The 19,256-nt window shown below is 41.8% G+C and overlaps 1 protein-coding gene across 1 annotated transcript in view; it reads left to right on the top strand.

Moving 5' to 3' along the window:
- Positions 1 to 19,256, top strand: part of NCKAP5 (NCK associated protein 5) — a 129,385-nt gene that overhangs the window by 49,762 nt on the left and 60,367 nt on the right. The window contains exon 5 of the mRNA XM_026040861.1: positions 12,034 to 12,124. Coding sequence (XP_025896646.1) covers positions 12,034 to 12,124 — 91 coding nt within the window. The remainder of the gene's footprint in view (positions 1 to 12,033; positions 12,125 to 19,256) is intronic.

Here is a 19,256-nt window from a genome sequence, read left to right on the forward strand (position 1 = left end):
AGGATTTAGGATAATGAAGAATAAGGAAATATATTACACTTTCTTTTAGTAATCTGAAATTACTTTTGAAATGAATCATTAGCAGCAGGCTTATAAAGGATATAAAGCTACAGTGCTATTATTGCGCTAATGAAAATGCTGTCAGCATCTTTATTTTATAATAATCTCGAAGAAAAATGTATACTGTTTAGAAGACACTAATAAAACAGGTGAACATGGATAATTTGCAAATTATTATTACAGCAGTCATTTTAAAAGTAAAGAGAACATAGATAACTAAAATGAATTTGAGTTGTTTTAGATCCGTGTAACAGTGAATGGCAGCCCTGGACTTCGGGCAGGATAACACTGTGTGTGTCAGGCGGAGCCGTTGCGGCCGGGTGACAACAGGCAGAGCTACACCGGGAGCGCGGCCCTGCTCCGGGAGGCTCTTCCCAGTGTCCCACCCGGGGCAGCGTTCCTGCCCCTGCTCGGGGCAAAGCGCCAGTCCTGTCGGAAGAACAAATGGAATTTTTTAGGCGCTGCTGCCGGGAGCTCCCAGCACGTTTCACCCGGCTTCCCTTTCATGTATCATTCAGGCCGCTCTTGTTGCTGCGGTTATTGCCCTTTTCCCCTCCCAGACGCTGATATCTAAATTGGTTTTCCAGAAATCAGTCTCCTGCATTGTAATGGTGGATTATAAGATAATGATTGTTTTCTTTTAACTTTTTGCAATATTTAATTAAGGATTCAAAAGGATGTTTTTCCTTTGTGTTGATTCTTGCTTACAGGGGAAAAAGGTCCCTCAGGAGAACTGCTAAATTATTTCTTAGTGTAGCAGGCTTATGAGGTTTGGTCTCCACCAGATTAGCTGAAACGCATGTGGCTGTTCAYGTAAGTAGCAAGGCTGTAGAATAAACTGTGGAAATAATTCTGTGGAATAAACCGCTAGGTTCAACACAGTGACTTCTGCCCAGAGTAATTCAGTCCTGCTGGACCTGTGGCTTTCGAGCAGTGTCCAGTCTTGCTCTGTTGCACAGGCATAAACTCAGTCTTTCAAGATRCTGAATTTCCTGTGTTATGAATCTCTACTGTTTCCCTAGGTTTYCATGGTAGACCAATGAGTCTAGTATCTGTAGTATCTGTTCTGTATGTCTAGGAATAAAAAGTGCCTAGCAAGTTCAGAACTGAAGAATTTGAATGCGATTTTTGAAATATTTCCACCTATTTCTTCTCTATCTGAGTCTACAATGAATACTTCATTGGTCTTTATCATCTTACTATCATAAAGTCATTCCGCAAGAGATGTTAAATCAACTTTGCAGGGGAGCAGTTGAAACAAAACCAGGGACGTATGCCATGGTAGTGCCAAGGTGGGAAGAGCGGCTTCTCAAAGCTTCCCCCGATGCACTAGCTCCTGGCTCTTCCTTTTTGGAGCCAGTGTGGTTTGAGCCGATCCTTTCCTTTGTCTTTGACTATTATGGAAAAAGTACATCTTAAATATTCATGTTAAATTTTAATACAGAGGAAAAATATCCATGAATGAAACACTAATGAGCTTCCTAGTAAATGCCAGCTTTAAAAATTACCTCGCCTTTGTTTCATTTCAGGCATGTCTCCTTTGAGAAGTAAACAGGATAATGTTCAGCTAATGCATTATTTAGAGATTTTGGGGAGTACATTTTTAAAGCCTCATGTGGAGCTCTATCCACAGGATTCCCATTAAACTCAATGGGAGCCGTGTGGCTAAAGCCCTGCAGAGCAGTTTGAAAATGTGTCCCATGCTGTGCTGAAGATAGATGATTAAAGAATGAGTGCTTGAGGAGAAAGGAGGGAGTGGTGTTGTGATTCTCCATCTAGGGCCCTGGTCAGACTAAAAATCCTTTTCTAAACCCTTCTTAAATTATCTTCTTTTGGAAATCCTAGCTAATAGCTCTGCTGTTGGTGCAAATGGAACAGCAGTACATTACAAACAAACATTTGCATCTCGGCAGTGTCTGGCTGACTTCTCACTTTTTCTTTTCTCTTTCCATGTTTATTTTGTTTGTTTGTTTGTTCCACATTTCTTTTTCTGTTTTCTTGCACCTCACTTACATTKAACATATTTTTTTTTTCTTCTCAAAATTCTCTACGACTTTTCTGCTCCTCTTGTTGTCGTTTCTGGTCTTCCCATCTTGTGCTCTTCACCGTTTCCTTCCTCTCCATTCTCAAGACCTTCTCAGCAGGTTTTCCTTCTCCATTCCTCAGCATTTACTTCATTTCTCTTCTAACCTGCATCCTGATTGTATTGGTGATTGAAGTCATAAAGGACTTCCCAGGCCCTTTTCTCTCCCCTTTTTTCTTTTATTTTCCAAGTTGGCAGCTGGCAGTTCCATCCAAATGCCTTTTCCTCCTTACAGCTTCCCCCTCAAACCGGCTCGTGCTGGGGAAGTAGCTCAGCCTGCCGGCCTCGGCAAGGGGAGGAAGGCAGCGGGTCATGCTGCAGCTGAGAGCCGAAAACACGGCTTGGTCGCCCCTTTTATTGAGGTCCTCTCCAGGATAATGCCATTTAAAGAAATGAGCTTCAATGGAGATGAATTTGGTATTTTGAGCYTATGTGTTCTGACTTTTTTTTTTCCTCTCTTTTGCTGCTTGATAAAATGGTTCATGGCTGTGGGTAGAGTAATATGAATGGAAAGATCCAGGCAGTGCTTTGTGGCAACACAGAAGCATGAAATTGCACCTACCTATTTCTTATCTTCTTTTTCTTTATGCACCTGTTTTATTGCACCTTGAATTTCACCTGATTTTGCACTTCAGTATTCTTTCTCTTGCCTTCTTCCTTTTTTCTCTCTTTTGTTCGGGCTTGCATAACGGGAAGGGAGAACATTAAATGTGATTAATGGCAAAATATTTCCAAGTACTTCTGATTCTTTTGTGCCCAGTTCACAAACAGTTTAATTTAGCGCTTTCTGGTGTCAAGGCTGATGGTGTCAGAGCTGATGATGCTCTGTGTGAGGCTATTGCAGCCCTCTTCAGCACGCATTGTCATGTATTTTTATTGCCTCATTATCAAATGCTTGGGTGTACAAGAGCTGTCAATATCATTTGAGAGAGACTACCACTGCCTAATGATACAGATAATTAAGCCCTTGGAGACCATTATTCTAACTGTATATTACTTGTTTAGGCCATTTTGCTCTACTGCTRGAATTTGGAAATCTGCAAACATTAAACTCCTGTTCATTGTCTCCAGCATGACTTGCTTTCTTGCTTGTTTTCTAACCACCTGAAGTGTAAGACCAGAGGAGCAGCTGCTTCTACACCTTGGATTTCTTTACTAGTAGATATGCATGGTTGCTTGCTGGATCTACCCAGATCAAATCTACGTGTATGGACAGGATAAAAGGTAGATCCCTTTTGAGCCAGGCACTGTTAGATTTGTCACGTAGCAGTGTTGCTTCTTCTGGCTCCAGATATGGAGAGCTTCCTATTTAAGAAGGACCTAAACCTAGGAGAGCAAGAGGACATCCCYGGTTCCTGAAGAGCACAGGCAAAACCCTTGATTCTTGTTGGTCATCCAAGATCAACAGATCGTCCTCTGCTTCACCTGGTCTGCTTGAAAGTTCAAAGCAGACTCAGAGCTTTCATYGCTACTGAGGGGGAAAAAACGGAAGACAAATCCTAGCAGTACCTGTGGCAGCATGCTCTCCCCCTCAAGAATTTGAATATTAGCATCTCATTAGTATAACTTGCATTCTCCATAGCGCAGGCATTGCGTGGAAGAAATGTGTGGGAATATTCCAGAGTTACAGGTCTTGTACATGGCCATTTGTAGGAAGTCACAGATTAATTGAAAATCTCTCCCTTTTTTTTTATTTTTAATTTTTAGTATTGTTCTAGTCTGTCGCTAAAATTGGAAAGGCTAAAGTCCAAAAGGTAAAAGGAAAATATGTATTAAGACTCCATCTTGTTTTTAAAAGTATTGTTTGCAAAATACTTTTGTGAACAAATTAATACTGTTTTGCACACAGATCGGAACCTGAATCATTGTTCCTTGCTGTTGATTCTTGTGATTTTTTTGTATTTCAGAATGAGATGATCTGTTCCGGGGGGATGCAGGGTGGGAGWGGGAAACTTCCCAACGTACTTGAGACCTGAATACTCCTATCTGTGGGAATTTGGCCTTCAAACTGGACCTGCTGCAGTCAGATGCACAGTGTCAAGAAACTCATCCTCTCTTATGAATTTTATTTTTAATGAAAAATTGGTTTATTGAACCAAACCATGAGCTACTTATTGAATGATTATTTAGCTAGACTCCCAATAGCTACATTAGTAATTAGTTTTTATAGGCGTTAAGTTGAATAATGTTTAAAAGTTGAGTAATGTTTAAAAGTTGAATAATATTTAAAAGGAAAAGGAAGAACAGGAGTGGAGCTCTCCAGTCTTCGGATCTGAAGGCATCAGGGCCTGTTGTATGGACTCAATGTTATAAAAATGTCTGAACAACTTCAATAATATGCACACTTAGTAGTTAATCAAGAAATGCACCTTCTGTGCTTCAATAGTAGACATGCTCAGTAGTCAATCTAAAAAATTATACATCTTAAATGTTTTTGTGTCTGTTTTGTGGGTGAAACAATTGGAAAATGTTGGCATATAAATATCTGTTTATATCCTTTCATAAGTCTGCCAAGTTTCCTTTTAAACATTGAGCAGAACAGGAGAGCAGAAGTGATTAAATGCTAAAAAATATAGAACTACGCCTCTGATATCATGCAGCCTTCCAGATCGAGTGGCTTTTGCAACGTTATGTGAGCATGAACATAAGCTATCTRAAATGTGTGAAACATTAAGTTATCTGCAACGAGCTGCCAATTTGTTTGAAGTTAGTCGAATATTTTTAAGATACAGACCTTAGATCACGGATGGAAAGAGCTGAAGTTCAGTCCTGTGAGCAGAACGATGCAGAGTGGAGAGGACATCCGATCTACAGCTTGGACTGAGTACTGTGAGCAGTTAAAATCCTGGGTTCTAGCAGCCCCTGACATTGGGCTTGTTATTTAACCTTGCTGGGCCGCGATTTATTCRCCTGTGAGATGGGGGTATAGCACATTGTGCTGACCTGCATACGCACAGCATAAAATCTATGGAACTCTGACCTCCGTCGAGCAGTGATTTAGTGTATCCTGGGATGAGGCCTCACATCGCTGATCTTTTTAATAGAATAATCATGTTTACCAGCACTTGGTGAGTTATGATAATTAAAGCTAATCAGATTTGTCAGCTAGAAGAGCAAAGTCCATTTTGTGATGTGCCATCCTTGGACTTCTGCATTAGTTGTACACTAATGTGAAAAGACCAGTACCTTGCCATGGATTTTCCAGCCGTTTGTGTGAATTAACAGGGTGCTGCTGGTATTTTCCCTGGAGCTGCTTTAAAGTTCCTTTATTAGGAACATACCTAATTATGTATGTATGTATATATATTTGAATGGGTTCGTAGATATAGCTATCCATCTATATATTTGCAAATATAGGGAAAACATACATTTAAATGGTAGAAGAAAATTGGAAGTATTTGCTGTCTGGTTATTTAGTTGTCTGTGATTTTTCTGATGCTTTTCTATAAGCTGAAACACTGTGTGACTATTTCTAGTGCCTCYAGCATGAATAATATTTGAAATTATGAGTGTACGCTTAAGCTGACATTAGCAAAGCTTTCTCTGCACGTCTGGTTCTATCCATTTATAGCTAATGAAAACATCTACTTTCCTAAAATCCCAAATGTGTTAATGGGAGGTTGTGGGAGGGAAACAGCCCTTCCATTTGGAAGAGCTTTCCATTGCTTAAGCTTTTTTTGTAAAGCTTAGTCTTAGACTACTTTTTATTTAATCCTCCTTGTCTGTGGCTTAAAAATCGTATAGGGGCCTAGAGAGGGAAAACCCCCATAAGGTCCATGTAGCCTTTATAGGGAAGGCTYCTTCAGCACTGGTGTGAGCAGAGCTGTCCTTGTCCAGAGATGTCCAGCTTTCAGCTCGAGACCTCTTTCATTTCAGCCCTGTTTTGCAAGTTGCCCTCATCTGGTGCGGGATACCTCACTGTTTTCATGTGCCCCTTGTCTTTAGATGGTTTGCTACCCAAGAGAAGATCAGTGTGTGCTCTGAGGGTGTTTTCAGAAGGGTTATTTAGCATCAGAGCRTGGGAAGAGTGTGGGGAGGTGGCTGTGCAGGAGTCCACCAGGTCAATGTGACCTGCTGTTGCTGGTTGATAAGCACCAAACTGATGAATGGGAGGAATGGATGTAAATTATACATCACATTTGTGTCTTTTGCTTGATATTATAGAGGGTATTATTACTTTAATTTCAAAGTGAAGTGTTAGGGATGGGTATTGTAGGCTCTGCCCAGTGCACTGCGGTAAGGGCAGGAATCAATCACAGAGCAAAGCCTCYGAGCTTGGTGATCGCCGTCTCTCAGGTCTCCTTCTCCTCAGGGGTTTTTGTTCCCCTCTGTGCTTTCTGTGATGCTTTCTCAGCACCTGCATTCTTTGGAGAAGCTCCAGCCACCTCATGTCCTGTGGCCCACGGGAACCCTGYGATGTGGGCACCAATGGGGCTGAACAGGACCCTCGTGGGGACCCTCAGGGCTCACGGAGGAGAGTGGCGGGTGCGGACAGATCCCAACGGGATGCAGAGCCCTSAGCGGAGCGGGCGGCCCTGAAACACCCAGCGGAGGGAAGAGGCTTCTCTGGGGAGGCCACCACCAGGAAGCCTCTTTTGATGGGCTCTTCTCATTTCTGTTAGGTCTTGCGAAGCCTCTTTGATATTTTATGTGTTTAAAATATATGGTCTAGAATCGCAGTGTYTTGCTTGTTTTGGGGATGTTTTTTGTTTGTTAGGAAGCCCTTGATATTTTAAGGAACTGCCTGTAAGGAGAAAGCCTTAAGTCTAAGCAGATGCCTTGCAGAGGCTGGGCCATCTTGGTGTCTTCAGAGTGGTCAGAGAAGTGAGATGCAGGGGTAACCTTGGAGATTGCGGACAGTCTAGGAGTGAGATAACAAGTTTATCTGAGCGCTGCACCAGACAGCAGCTCTTTGGAGCACTGGAGTGTTAATTGGAGGGAGGGATGAGAGGCTGGGGCAGGGGCACAGGCGTCTGCCACCGGAGCCCTGGGGATGACGGCAGGGCTGGCTGTCCCCGAGCTCCCCACCTGCCCTGGGGCTGCGGAGAAGAGCCTGGAAGGGCTGCACGTCCCCCGGCAGACAGTGACGTTCGTGCTAAGTCGCAGGAATTCTTGTGAGGTGCCTTTGAAATCACCCCGGAGTGGAGCTGCCTCAGCTTGAGGCTGGCGCAGGAGGAAGGGGAAGGCACCCGGCCCAAGGGAGCTGCCAGCCCGGGGGCAATCCTGCAGGAAGGAGGCCAGGGAGACAGGGCTGGGGCTGCCAAGCGCCTTGCGGAGCCGCGGCTGCCGCACGCTGCCCGTCCCTGCGGGAGCGCTGGGTTACGGGCTGCGTGGGGAGCACCGAGGACAATGAGGCTGCTGAGAATATGGTGTCTCGGGGCTAGAATTATCTTCTTTCCACAGAAGGGCTGCTCTAGCTCAAGTGTGGGGCCTGGGGAGATCAGACCCCTATAAGGGAAGTGCTACAGAGAGCTGGAGAAAAGAAGAGGGTTCCTCTGCAGCAACACAGGACATAAAGACCTGTCGTACACAGTGGAGAGGTTGGTGGAGAAAAAGCCCCTCAACGTGTGAAATTACTGAAGCAGCCTGAGAGTCCTGTGAAAGAGACAAGAGCAATAAATGGGATCATAACGGAATTGGAAGCCCTTTTTTGGGGAGGGTGGAAATACATGGGAAAGGCTCTTATAGACCTGAAGGGCTGAGAAAACAATTTAACATCCTTTTATTTAAGGGCACATTGATGCCCTCAAATTAATGAATGGTCCTAAAGTTGGCCCTTAGGGAGGGCTCCAGCAGAGTAGCCAAAGGCTTTGGTCCATTTGAAATGACAAGACTGGGAGAGGCACAAAGTATGCAGGTGTTTAGACCATTTTTCTGAGTTGGTGCAAAACACATCATGGAGGTTTCTGTGCTGCCCTGGAGGCTTTCAGGCGCAGGCCCAGGTGCCCAGGCAAGGGACACAACACCCTTTAATCMTTTCCGCTCAGGATACCAGCCCCCTTCTTTCGGGAAGACCCTGATACTCTTTTAATAGCGTTGAACAAACTATTTCTTTAAAACCTAGGAATGACCAGTCTTGTTTCAGGAGGAATAGCTGGGTTCACCTCCAGATCATCCGCCCCAGTGCTCTGCTGTTAACCCTGCTAAGCAACTGATTTCATAAAGTGCTCAACTTCTTAAGTGTTTAGGTTTCTTATCTCATTACTCTGCRTATAGACTGTTCAGTCTCACTTTTTCAATGGTTAAAAACATCCTAATTCCAGTCTGGATTTATTTGTAGCCACTATGCTCACATTTTATTCTTTATCCACAACTACCCTTGAACATATTTAATATTCTTTCCTCTCATTCTTTTCTTGCCTGATTCATTTGTAGAGGTCGTAGCTGTGTCCCGGGCCTCTCTGTCCTCCTGGGTTTGGGGAGACAAGTTCCTAGTCTTTTCTCATGGCGCAGCCTCTTGGTTCTTCTCAGAGCTGTCTCTCCACCGGCCCCTGGGTGAAGGAGCCTGAGCAATCACAGTGGCAGATCCTATTCCAGATGAAATCTCGACCTTGCCTTCCACAGAAGCATTAATATTTTACGTTCCTTAAACTCTTACACTCCTCAAATGGAAGAAGAAATGAGACCAGAATCCATCTAGTGCTTTGAGAAATCTGTCCTTAGGTTAGGGCTGGTGGACTGTCTTCCTACTCTAAATTGACAGTTTGTCAAGAAACAYAAGAAGCTTCTCAGAAACATGGGTTTAGTCTTCTTTCCTTGAAGAGCACTTTGTTTTTAATTGAAAGCAACTGCAGTTTTCAGAAAACTTCTATTTTCTATCCAGATATTAGATGTAACAAAATTTTAGGGGTAACAAGAGATTCATAGGCAGTAAACAGAACACTAAACAAAAGAGAAAATGTTCCTAAATAGCAATTGGAAAATGTAAGTTTGGGAATGATGAGACACTGGAAACTGTTTTTTTGCAGAATGTAACATCTTGATAGTTACATAAGATGCGTCGAATCCTTGGCAAGATGAGCTTCTCAGCCCAGGCTGGAAAGCAGACAGACTACACGCGTGGGGCAGAGCTATTATGGATGCAATCAGCAAGTGCTTGATGTTGGCCTGAGTCCATCTGGGTATTAGAATCATAACCAAGAGCAGATAACCTTTAGTGGTTTCTGGGAGTGAGAAATATATAGCTGATGTGTAGGAACAGCCTTTCCCAGAGCTTTTCATTTTTCTGCTGCACTTCCAAAATCTGCATGTCCTCTGGAAGCCTAGTCCAGGAAGCAGAACATGCTAGTTCAAGTTCCATTTATAGGAGCTCAGTTGTTCTTCTGTTTTTTTTTTAGAAGAACTTGCACTAAATCTTACTACCTTATACACTCACTATRTATTATTGATCACATAACAATAGCCTTTTAATAAGCTGCCATTAATTCAGGCTTCAAAGAGTCTAACTTGTGAGGAACAAGGCTCGATTATTATTATATGCYATGTGTTAAGCAGTCGTTCCCAAAAAATAGAAAATTGGGATGCTAGCAAAAAAAGAAATAGCTTATAAACTGCAACAGCACTGGCCAGCAAAGCTTTGCAATAAATCTGAGTAGTCATATTCACCTATTGTCTGACAGAAACTTGTTTTCTCCTTCCGCGTTTGGCTATCCCATAGATGCCTAAAGTTTCCAAGATSCTTCAGTGATGTATGGAGAGTGTTATGCCAGTGGTTTAGCTGGCATCAGCCCCTTATTTACCAATTTTTATAATAACTGCAAGAGAAAAACCAAAAGCCTCTACAGTGTTTAACACAGCTCTTTGGCTTGGTGCAAATACCACTGTTAACAGAAATGTGAGTATTACAAGGAGGTGTTTCTGGCTGCTGCATGAGACGGTGTGCTGGTCATCCTTATAATGTTGTTAGATAAGATAGGAATCCTGTTGGGAATGGACAATCTAGTCAGCCCTTGACTCAGGATGAAAAGACCTATTGAATTTAAGAATGCTTCGTAGTTACAACTATTTTGACTGATCATTTTGATATACAGCTAGACTATATGTTYGTTAGGCCTAAACTGGAAAACTCTCACTGATTTCCGAAGTTAAATCTGTCCTTTCTCTAATTTTTACTTGATTATTCCGGTGGAAGAACTTTATGGAAGACCAGAATTAGAATTGTGTATGCGTATATAAAGCACAGTGATTTAAAATAAAAAACCCTACTACATTATCAACTTTAAAAAATTAAATGATGAACATGTTGTGACAGGAAATTCTTCAGTGAGGACTGTAGAGGAATTTATGTCATGAACCAAAATGATTTGTTCTTTCGTGTAAAAAGGATCTGATTAAGGTCAGCCATGAGCAGAAATGGTTTCAATCTGCAACTGAGAAACTGTGCACCACTGTCTGCACTAGAGATTAGTGCTGGCTTATTTTTATTCACATTTGGTCAACAGATGGTCCAACTATTCTGTGAGCGTTCTGGCAATGTAGAAGTCTGCACATCAATGACAAAAAAAAATAATATGAATAAGTAAAATGTCACTGCGCATCTGAATAAAATGAATGCTTCATAATGTCAGCTTCTTGAAAAGAAGGGTAGCTGGCTGACTTGAAAGGAGAAGGCCTGGTAAAACATGGTATTTTTTCTCGGTGAGCCACTGCCATGCATTCTGATAAGACTGAAAGAACGGCAAGACCACAACACATTTGTAACTTGAATAAAACCTAGTGTGGTTGGTCTTTAAGTAGCTAATATTAACTAGCTCATATTTGCTGTTTTGCTAGCTTGTTGCCTCGGAAATAAAAAGCTTTGGCATGACAGGAATAATTCTTGTGCTGACCTCCATTTGCAAAGAGCAGCACCCAAAGGCGGTGTTTCCCCAAGCACAACAGAGCGGACGGGGAGGCTGGACCTCGTGCTCTCCTGTGGACACTGCCTCCCGGGCCCGGCTGCAGCTTCACACAGGCCGTGTGGGGCAGCACAGGCGTGAGGCCTCCGTCCCACACCCGYGTCCTGTCATCTTGCCCTTCTCCATCCCTCCAGCTGCGCTGTTCGGTGTGAGGTAGCTGAGACAGCCCGAAATCAAAGAATGGGAACTGAAGAGGAGGCACTTCAGTGGTGGGGCACATTGATGGGATGCCGTTCCTCAAGTTGGACCTGCAGAAGTGCTGCCAAGAAGCAGCTGCAAAGCGGGTGAAGCCGGGGGGTGCCCAGGACCTGTGCTGGAGCTGGAGCAAGGCCATCTGCTGCCTTGGCCGACGTTGCTTCTGTGCTTCCTGCTCCTGGCCTTGGTACTTGAGAGTACCAGGCTTCCTTCACTGGTGAAGCTGGTGATTTTCCTGGGCTGCTGGTACCGGGCTCTGGTCTTGGCTTCATTTTGGCAGCCCCTGGAAAGGGCAAAGTGAGGGGGAATGTGCCCGGCGTGAGCGACTGCCCGGCACACCCTGGAGCACCCCAACAGGGAGCAACACACACCGTGTACGTGACAGCCCGCCTAAATCACACACGTTGACAATTGACTATAAATAGAGCAGCTTTGGGGGAAATCGGATTAATTTTGTTCCTAAATGACAGTAATTTTCTCATGCTGTTTGGTTACAGTGTTGACAAGGTGCTGGTTTTTGCTGGCACTTCTTTTTAATTTTTGTAACGGAGCTGTGGTGGGATTTTAACAATTACACCTAATTACTGTGCATATTCAGAAGATAAAAGAGTGCCCTTAATGTGTTATTCATAACATGAAGTATGAGAATATTACAAGGCCAGAATTTACATTAAATATTAATTTCGTGGTAGCCAGTAAAATGTTGCATAAGGTTCTTGTGAAGAACCAAACCACTAAATGCAAGTTTTCCAAKAAAATTTCCCGATGGTTGATTTTTACGATGTTTTCCCTCTCTAGAATGGAGGAGACAGTGAGAAATCTCCTACAGCACCAAGGATCCTCGGGCCCGAATGGAGAAGGAACTGTCAGTATCATGAAGGTGTATCAGGTAATAGTGGCTTGTTACCTCTTGTTTTATTAGTGACATGCTTGTTAAGTGTGAGATTTCCACACCAGCTGCACGGTTTCTTCTTGCTGCTTGTGGAAATGTCTGTTATCCGACTTTCCTGGGATAAAGGAAGAGTGTCCAAGAGCAGACTTTTGTGGAACAAAAATTTTAGAGGTTTTGGAAGGAAGCCAGAATTGGTTATGGGGAAGGAGGATTGTGCTGTGTTTTACATTTAACTATCATATCACTCTATCATGGAAGTAATGAGCCCGGGATGGTGGAAGACCCTGTTTAGTCTCTGGAAGCAGGAATATTGCACTTAATCAGAARTTCTACAAAYTAATTTTTTTTTWAAAAAAAAGCTTAATGAAGTCAGTCTTATGCTGTAGTTTTTTAAAACAGAATCAAGCATTTCTTATAAAGATATAAAATGCTGAAATRAAATACTGAAATCTGGACTAGGTTATAACCTTACAGCCATAAGACACTTTTCAAAAAGAGTGGACATGTAAGTTCTTTCTTGCAGCTGATTGACCAAAAATACAGCCACATAGCTAAACAAAATATATACTAAAGAGTATTTGCCACCGTAATTGAATTTGCTTTTTAAGCTTGGATTGAGTGGAAAAGAGTCTTTCAGATTAAACTTCCAAAGTAATCAATTTTCCTTTTTAAAATGATAGCCTGGAAAATTTAATTTTAGGTCAAATTAAACTTTTTGTTGAACTCATAATGAAATACTGTGCTTTCAGAAACATGTAATAAAAGCATCCATATTTTACCCACCACTCATTTGCATTGCAAATATGAGAATCGGGTCGCTCTSCTTGGTTTGCAAATTAAATGCCTGCTCCTTATTCACTCCAGTGGCTCTTCTGAAGTGGCCTTGACTTCACTCTCTACTTTGAGTCTTCTGCTCATGTGTTGATGAGGAGACAACCCAAATGATTTTGGTAACAAGGTTCCTGTGTCCTGCCTTCCCCTAGAAACCGGTTAGGTGGCTCCACAGCTAGGTTAGAAGGTCGGTCCCAGCCTCTTCCCAAAGTTTGGCATCGGCGGCGAGCAGGATTCAGTTCAAATCTCCTGGCTGGTAAGCAGGGCTCTGAGCTCCTTCCCAGAATCTGAGCCTAGTTTTGGGGCACAGTAGAGTCACCTCGTCCTAGACCTGTTGCTGTAGGATTGTTTCKGATCTTGTACTCTGCATTGCACAAAAACATCTTCCTCTTCCAGTTCTCTTCTTGCTCTGAGGAAAGTTTTGCTGCTTTCTTTTATTTCTCTCATATGATCAAGGTCGGCTTGTTGTAGTGGGGTTTTTTTGTTTGTTTGTCTTGTTTTGTTTTTTAGTAATTCTGATTTCCTCCTGCAAAATCCTTACTGCCAAGATGCAAGGTTCTTTGCTTATCAATTTATATTTTTCCATTCCCAATTCATGACTCAGAAGCAATGTTTTGTGTGTGTATGTGTTGGTTTTTTCCTTTCCTGAAGGAATAGCTGCTCTCCTGCATCATATACCAGTCTGTACAAGGTAAAATAGGTTAAAAATAGAGACCATTTCCATGAACACAGTGTTTATTTTGAGTGTGTCTCTGATTTGTTTGTCCTCACAGCCCTTTGGTTCACACATTTGACAAGCTTTTAAGCAAATAGCTTTTTGTTCCCTTGAAATTCTGCGGCGTGGCTCTGTTCGCCTGCCAAGCAGGGCATTCCTGTATGGATATCGTATGGATATCTGGTATCCATGTGCAGGCCAGCCGTGGGTCCACGTCATCCCTGTTTTCTATTTAGTTAGTTAGGCAGTAGGATTTGGGCAACAGGCACGTGTAGCGACAGAAGCTRCTACCTCATGGCCTCATCCAACCAAATAGTTGGCAAAGACTCCGTGTTCTGAAGTGTCCGCAAAGTATGTGAACACTGGAAAGCATTAATAAAGCATTAATGTATGAATAATGAATATGCTAATGAAACCAACTGTGCAGAGATAATGGACAGACAGATCCTCTGAACATTGGCAAGAGGCCCCRGTATTTGCAGGAGAAACACTCTGTTTGTAACGGCCTGAGCGACCCAGGCAGGGTCCGACGTGGTCGGGCTGCTTCACAGCCTGAGTGTGCAGCCTGGGGTACAGCGCAGCTTCCTCATCCCCTCACGTATTCAGCTGTTCAGAAACGTGGTAACGATATCATCACCAACATCCTGTGTTTGCAAGGGAAGTGTAGGTGTGAGCTGAAATATGAAAGAAGATTTTATTAAATGGAATCTGAGTGGTACATGTGTAAAAACTTACTGAGCGTGTGGATGCTACCACTGCTTTGAAAGCAATTCTGTGCAATCCCGCAGCTGCCTTGCACCCTGTATTCTGAATCTCACCTCTTAATGTATAATCTGCACTTGCTGCAATAGAGGAGCAGAGTTCCCTGCTGTTCCACACCTGAGTGTTTCAGAASAAATGATCTGTTTTAGAAGATCTCCAGAGTGGACGTAAGTCCCTGTTCTTTGACGCTCTGGTGTTAGTTTTGGTACATGAAGTCTATTCAAATTAATATATGAATAATCATCAAAGGTACTTCTGTGCCATAAACATTCTTGWTCTATTTTCTATGGCAATGCGTTTGTTTTTTTGCAAATCTAATAGTTCTTCTGGCATATATGAAATTGAGTTCTTGTGGTAACATCCCTATGCCTCACTCCAGAATAAATAATATTACTAATGAACATTAAATGTTGCATAGTGAGCGTGGTAGAAGAACAGTAGTAAGATAGTGCCCAGAGCATGCTGTATTATTGCAGGACTCTTTTAGGTTTTGTCAAGCTTCTCACCTGAAGCAAAACAACCTACTCTTCCCAGAGAGCRAAGTGCCTTACGGGAACTTAATTTGCTGGACTTACAGATGGATGAAGTAATTTCTTTAGGGTAAATGAATTTAGAAGCAGGCTTGCAAATGCAATTCTCCACAGTTTATAATACATGCATTTTACATAATAATAACCAAGGGAAGATTTATAGTGAATACTCATGTAAATATAGAAAGAACATGTGTGATTTAAATTGCTTTGAATCATCAAACTTCTTGCTTAAAAATTTTTGTGAGTAAAAGGCTCTCGTACATCAAAGCTTTTACAGTGTTTTTAAGAGGCATTATCCACCAAAATAAGACTATAAGAGGCTAAACACTCTATTAATTACATTAATGTTGTTGTCATTCAAGACAGGAATACTTTATGTAAGAGGTAAAGTGATCCCCAGATATAATTGTGAGCAGTGCTTGAACCTGAGAGGTTAAAACAAGGACTGTGCAAGAACTGGGTTTGTTCTTGTGACCTGGACGTCTGCAGCCTTGAATCTGTCCTCCCCGCTTGCTCACATTACTGGTAATTACATGAAGTTTTACCTGACTGCAGATCACTCACTGCTTTTGACTTTATCTGTCAGTGCACATTGATCAAAATAGAAGAGAGTTGGTTGGAAGTTCACAATTTGTTGTAATTCTGAAATTGTCGATAAGAGCGCGGGAGCTGCAGGCAGCCGCGTTCCAGCTACCTCAGAGAGGAAGGATGAGCTGCTATTTAAAGCACTATTTGGAAGACTAGATTTTTAAATCCTTCATTTGCCCTAAACTTCTTAGTTTTCTTGGACAAATTCGCTTTTTCTGTCCATCTCTGACCTTTGCCTATAAATGGAAGATAACAGTTTATTATTTTGTCTCGGGCATATTTACAGTGTCTTCACTGCATGTGGGCTGCTCATTCCTGTGCTAACGGGCACATTTATAAGTACTGAGCCAGAAAATAAATAGCTTTTTTAAAAAAATATATTTTGTATTTTCTTGTGAGCTTGAAAAATGGTTTATTTCCTCCAAAGACTTTACTTAGCATATGAACATTTCTAATAGAGAAAGAATCAATTTTAGACTGAAATTTAGGCAGTCTTTACGTAATATTAAAATAAACCGTGAAAGTGAGGAGTTGCTGTGGGGAGCTTGATACGTGGAACCATGGAAAAACAGGGAAATAAGAACCTGTGATGCCTAAAGGTTTCCAGAGCCCTAACTGTGCTTCTTGGAGTCTTGCTTTGCAAGAGGGCTCTGCTTTGGTGCCCATGTGCAGTTGATTTGCTCAGCAGTGCTGAGTGGAACCAAAATCCTGGGTTTTAGGAAAGCCACAACCATTTAAGGGAGTAGAKCATCCCTCTGCTCCTGTCTCCAGCTGATGGGTTTTGTCAGTCTGTGCGTTTCAGGTGCTGTTGTTGGCCACAGTTTTTATGTACGAGCTCCACGAGGCTCAAATGTGCAGCAGTTGTTGTGACTGTTGCTTCTCATCCGCATAGCCGTCAGCGTCAATAGCTCTTCCATGAAAATAAGAGCTTTGTCTGTTGGTGCTGCAATTTTATCTCAACACAGAATTATACAGGCTTAATGTTCAGGCCACGGATATGCAACACTTGGGTTTTATAGATGGGATGTTGCCAGAAGTCTTGACAGGGAAAAAAATATATATGTTTTTTTTTTAGGCTTAACAGATGGATGACAAGTGGATAACCTGTTTAGACTTAGCAGGTGGGTGACATAAAGGTGTTGAGAAAACAGATCAGGTGGAAGTGATTATGGGACTGGAAAGCTCAGCTGGAAAAAGGCATTAGTTGGACTCCCCTAACTGGCACCCCCTTAGGATTTTATGTAAACATCTAACATAGAAGTAGGAAAGGTATCCTTGAAATTAAACTTGCATCCTTGCGTTGGAAGAGCTGCACTGTTTTCTGTGTGGAGAAGTCCATGGCAAGCCCTGTAGTAACTAATTCCATGCAGATTTTCCTCTGGCAAGGAGCTYTCTGCAAGGTGGAAAGATTCTGTTAAATATTTGCTCTAATATTTAAATGGAGGCTGGGCTCTTYCCTCCCAGAGGAAGGTGAACAGTGTCCTTGGACACTGTTCCAAATTGCAGKTTTCTTGCAAGGAACTTGTGTGCAAGTGATTTTCCACTTTACTGTTTACCTGCAATGCAGWAACAAAGCATTGGGGTGGTGTTCAATGAAAGCAAGTCTCACAACTCAGATWTGTAGCTGTGTGCCTCCTTCTCAGAAAACAAGCTGCTCTTTCCCAGAAACTTCTGTCTATCTATAGTAACAACTGATGAAAGTTAAGAATGATTTGCTACTTTTATTTATTCTATTGATTTGACTTCTACCTTTAGATTTCCCTCTGAAATATAGCAGATCTATCGTTTGTGATACCTTTCTTCCAGATCTTTCTTTTGGAAAGAATCCATGAAAAGAACCTGCTTGTCCATATACTGATATATTTATTCTGGAAACAATTTGTGTTACTGATGAAGAAAAGTAATTCTTTTTGTTTGGTTCAATGTATACATTATAATGGCATTTGAAAATCTGGGCTTTTTGGTGTAATGCAGAATGGTTTTGTTACTGTGTAAAGGTGATTACTAAGCTTCTCTTGTGAGTTGTCTTGAGAAGATTGTGGGACCAACTACCTGTTCTCTGGTATCCTCAGAAAAAGTTAGGTGGTTATGGAATAAAACTAGATCCCACAGGAAACCTTTCAGGTCTGCCTCTAGACTAGTGAAAACTACTCRATTAATGTGTTACCAGCATACAAGAATACTAGTTAATACTTTCTTCAGAAAGTATTCCCTAGAGAAAAAAATATGTAGGAAAGTGGGTCAAAAAGCCTAAGTGCTTAGGAGACTTCAGCATGGCATGAAAACATCCACTCAGAGCRTGCCATTTCATTGAAGGGAAATTTGGCCTTCATTCAAATTGTGAACAGAAATTATTAACGAAAAAAAAAAAGGAATGAAAAGGAAAGAGTTGCAAAGGGAAGAAAAATTGGCTTTGTAGCAACTTAAATCCAAAGTAACGCCTTAATTGCCATTGCATAAAATTTACCCTATTTAGTTTAAGGCAGAATTTGGCTTKTTTGTGCTTCAGTCAGAGTAGACATTTTAATACAGTCACTTGAGTCAAGTGTAGTTACTCTTGCAATACTTGCAGTCCCCTTCAGGAAAGTTTAAATGCAGTACGTACATTTCCTGGGAGGAAAGCTAATTGCCCTTAGTACTGTAATGAACCAATTTATAATAGAGTATCTGCCTTAGAAATCACACTGCATTATTCTTCCCATAGCATATATATGTGTGAAGGAACTGTTCAGCTATTAGAATAACCTTTTTTGTCCCCCAAAATGTCATTGCTATTGAGCATAGCTGGTCTTCCAGCTTGCAAAGACCTAGCAGGATAACAAACACGCCAAGGGCTGCCCCTCTGCCCTGCATCTACACCAAAATGGGACTTGCATTTTGCTTTCGCTATGGAATATCCCTGCACGGGGGGACACAATGATGTCCAGAGCTAGATTTGGCCACCCAAATTGGCCAGTTGGCCACCAGAATTGGCCCCAAAGGTTGGGGTTGTCCATTTGCACAATGGGGTCTAAATTGTATTTGATGACCTGAAGACAAGAAACTCCTTCTGCTCTTTCTGGTCTCATAGGCTCATCACACCTGCTAAGACATTTAATACCCATTAGTCTTACCTTTTTTTTGTATTTCATTTCACTGTGAAGGTTTTCTTCTTTGAGAGTCTCTTCAGATCTGAACATTTTCAGAGGAAATATATTTTCCTGATACATGGAACAGGCATTTAAGAGCATCATCATGAAATTTATTAGCGTAACTGCAGATCCATTTGATAGGAGTGATAGTCTGGAATACTGAGGTGTGTGTGGAGTGAAGAGCAATAGGGAGAGGATTTAGATTGATGTGTGAGTGCTTGTAGGTTCATATTAGACATATCAAGAAAGCTCTTTATTCCTTTATTCGTCACACGTATTTAATCTAGGGAATTTTCYTGCTCAATGTGTTCACTTTGTAAGTCAGAACCAGAGATGAAAAAGAAGAATTTTATTTATTTTGCTTAAAACAGTAATGTTAAACTGTGGACAGTTTGGGATGCTTCTGTAAAATTTGGTGATATTTATGCATCCCTTTTGCTTCCTTCAGCTTTGGTCAGCTTGTTTTGAAGAAAAGCATCAGCTACACAAAAAATAGATTATTTTTGTATTTGCTGATGTGCTCAGCTATATTTTAACCTATTCTATTGGGAGAAAATAAAACAAGAGGA

This window comes from Nothoprocta perdicaria, unplaced genomic scaffold (assembly GCF_003342845.1).
Source record: "Nothoprocta perdicaria isolate Ctin4 unplaced genomic scaffold, notPer1 scaffold_27, whole genome shotgun sequence".
NCBI classification, from domain to species: domain Eukaryota; kingdom Metazoa; phylum Chordata; class Aves; order Tinamiformes; family Tinamidae; genus Nothoprocta; species Nothoprocta perdicaria.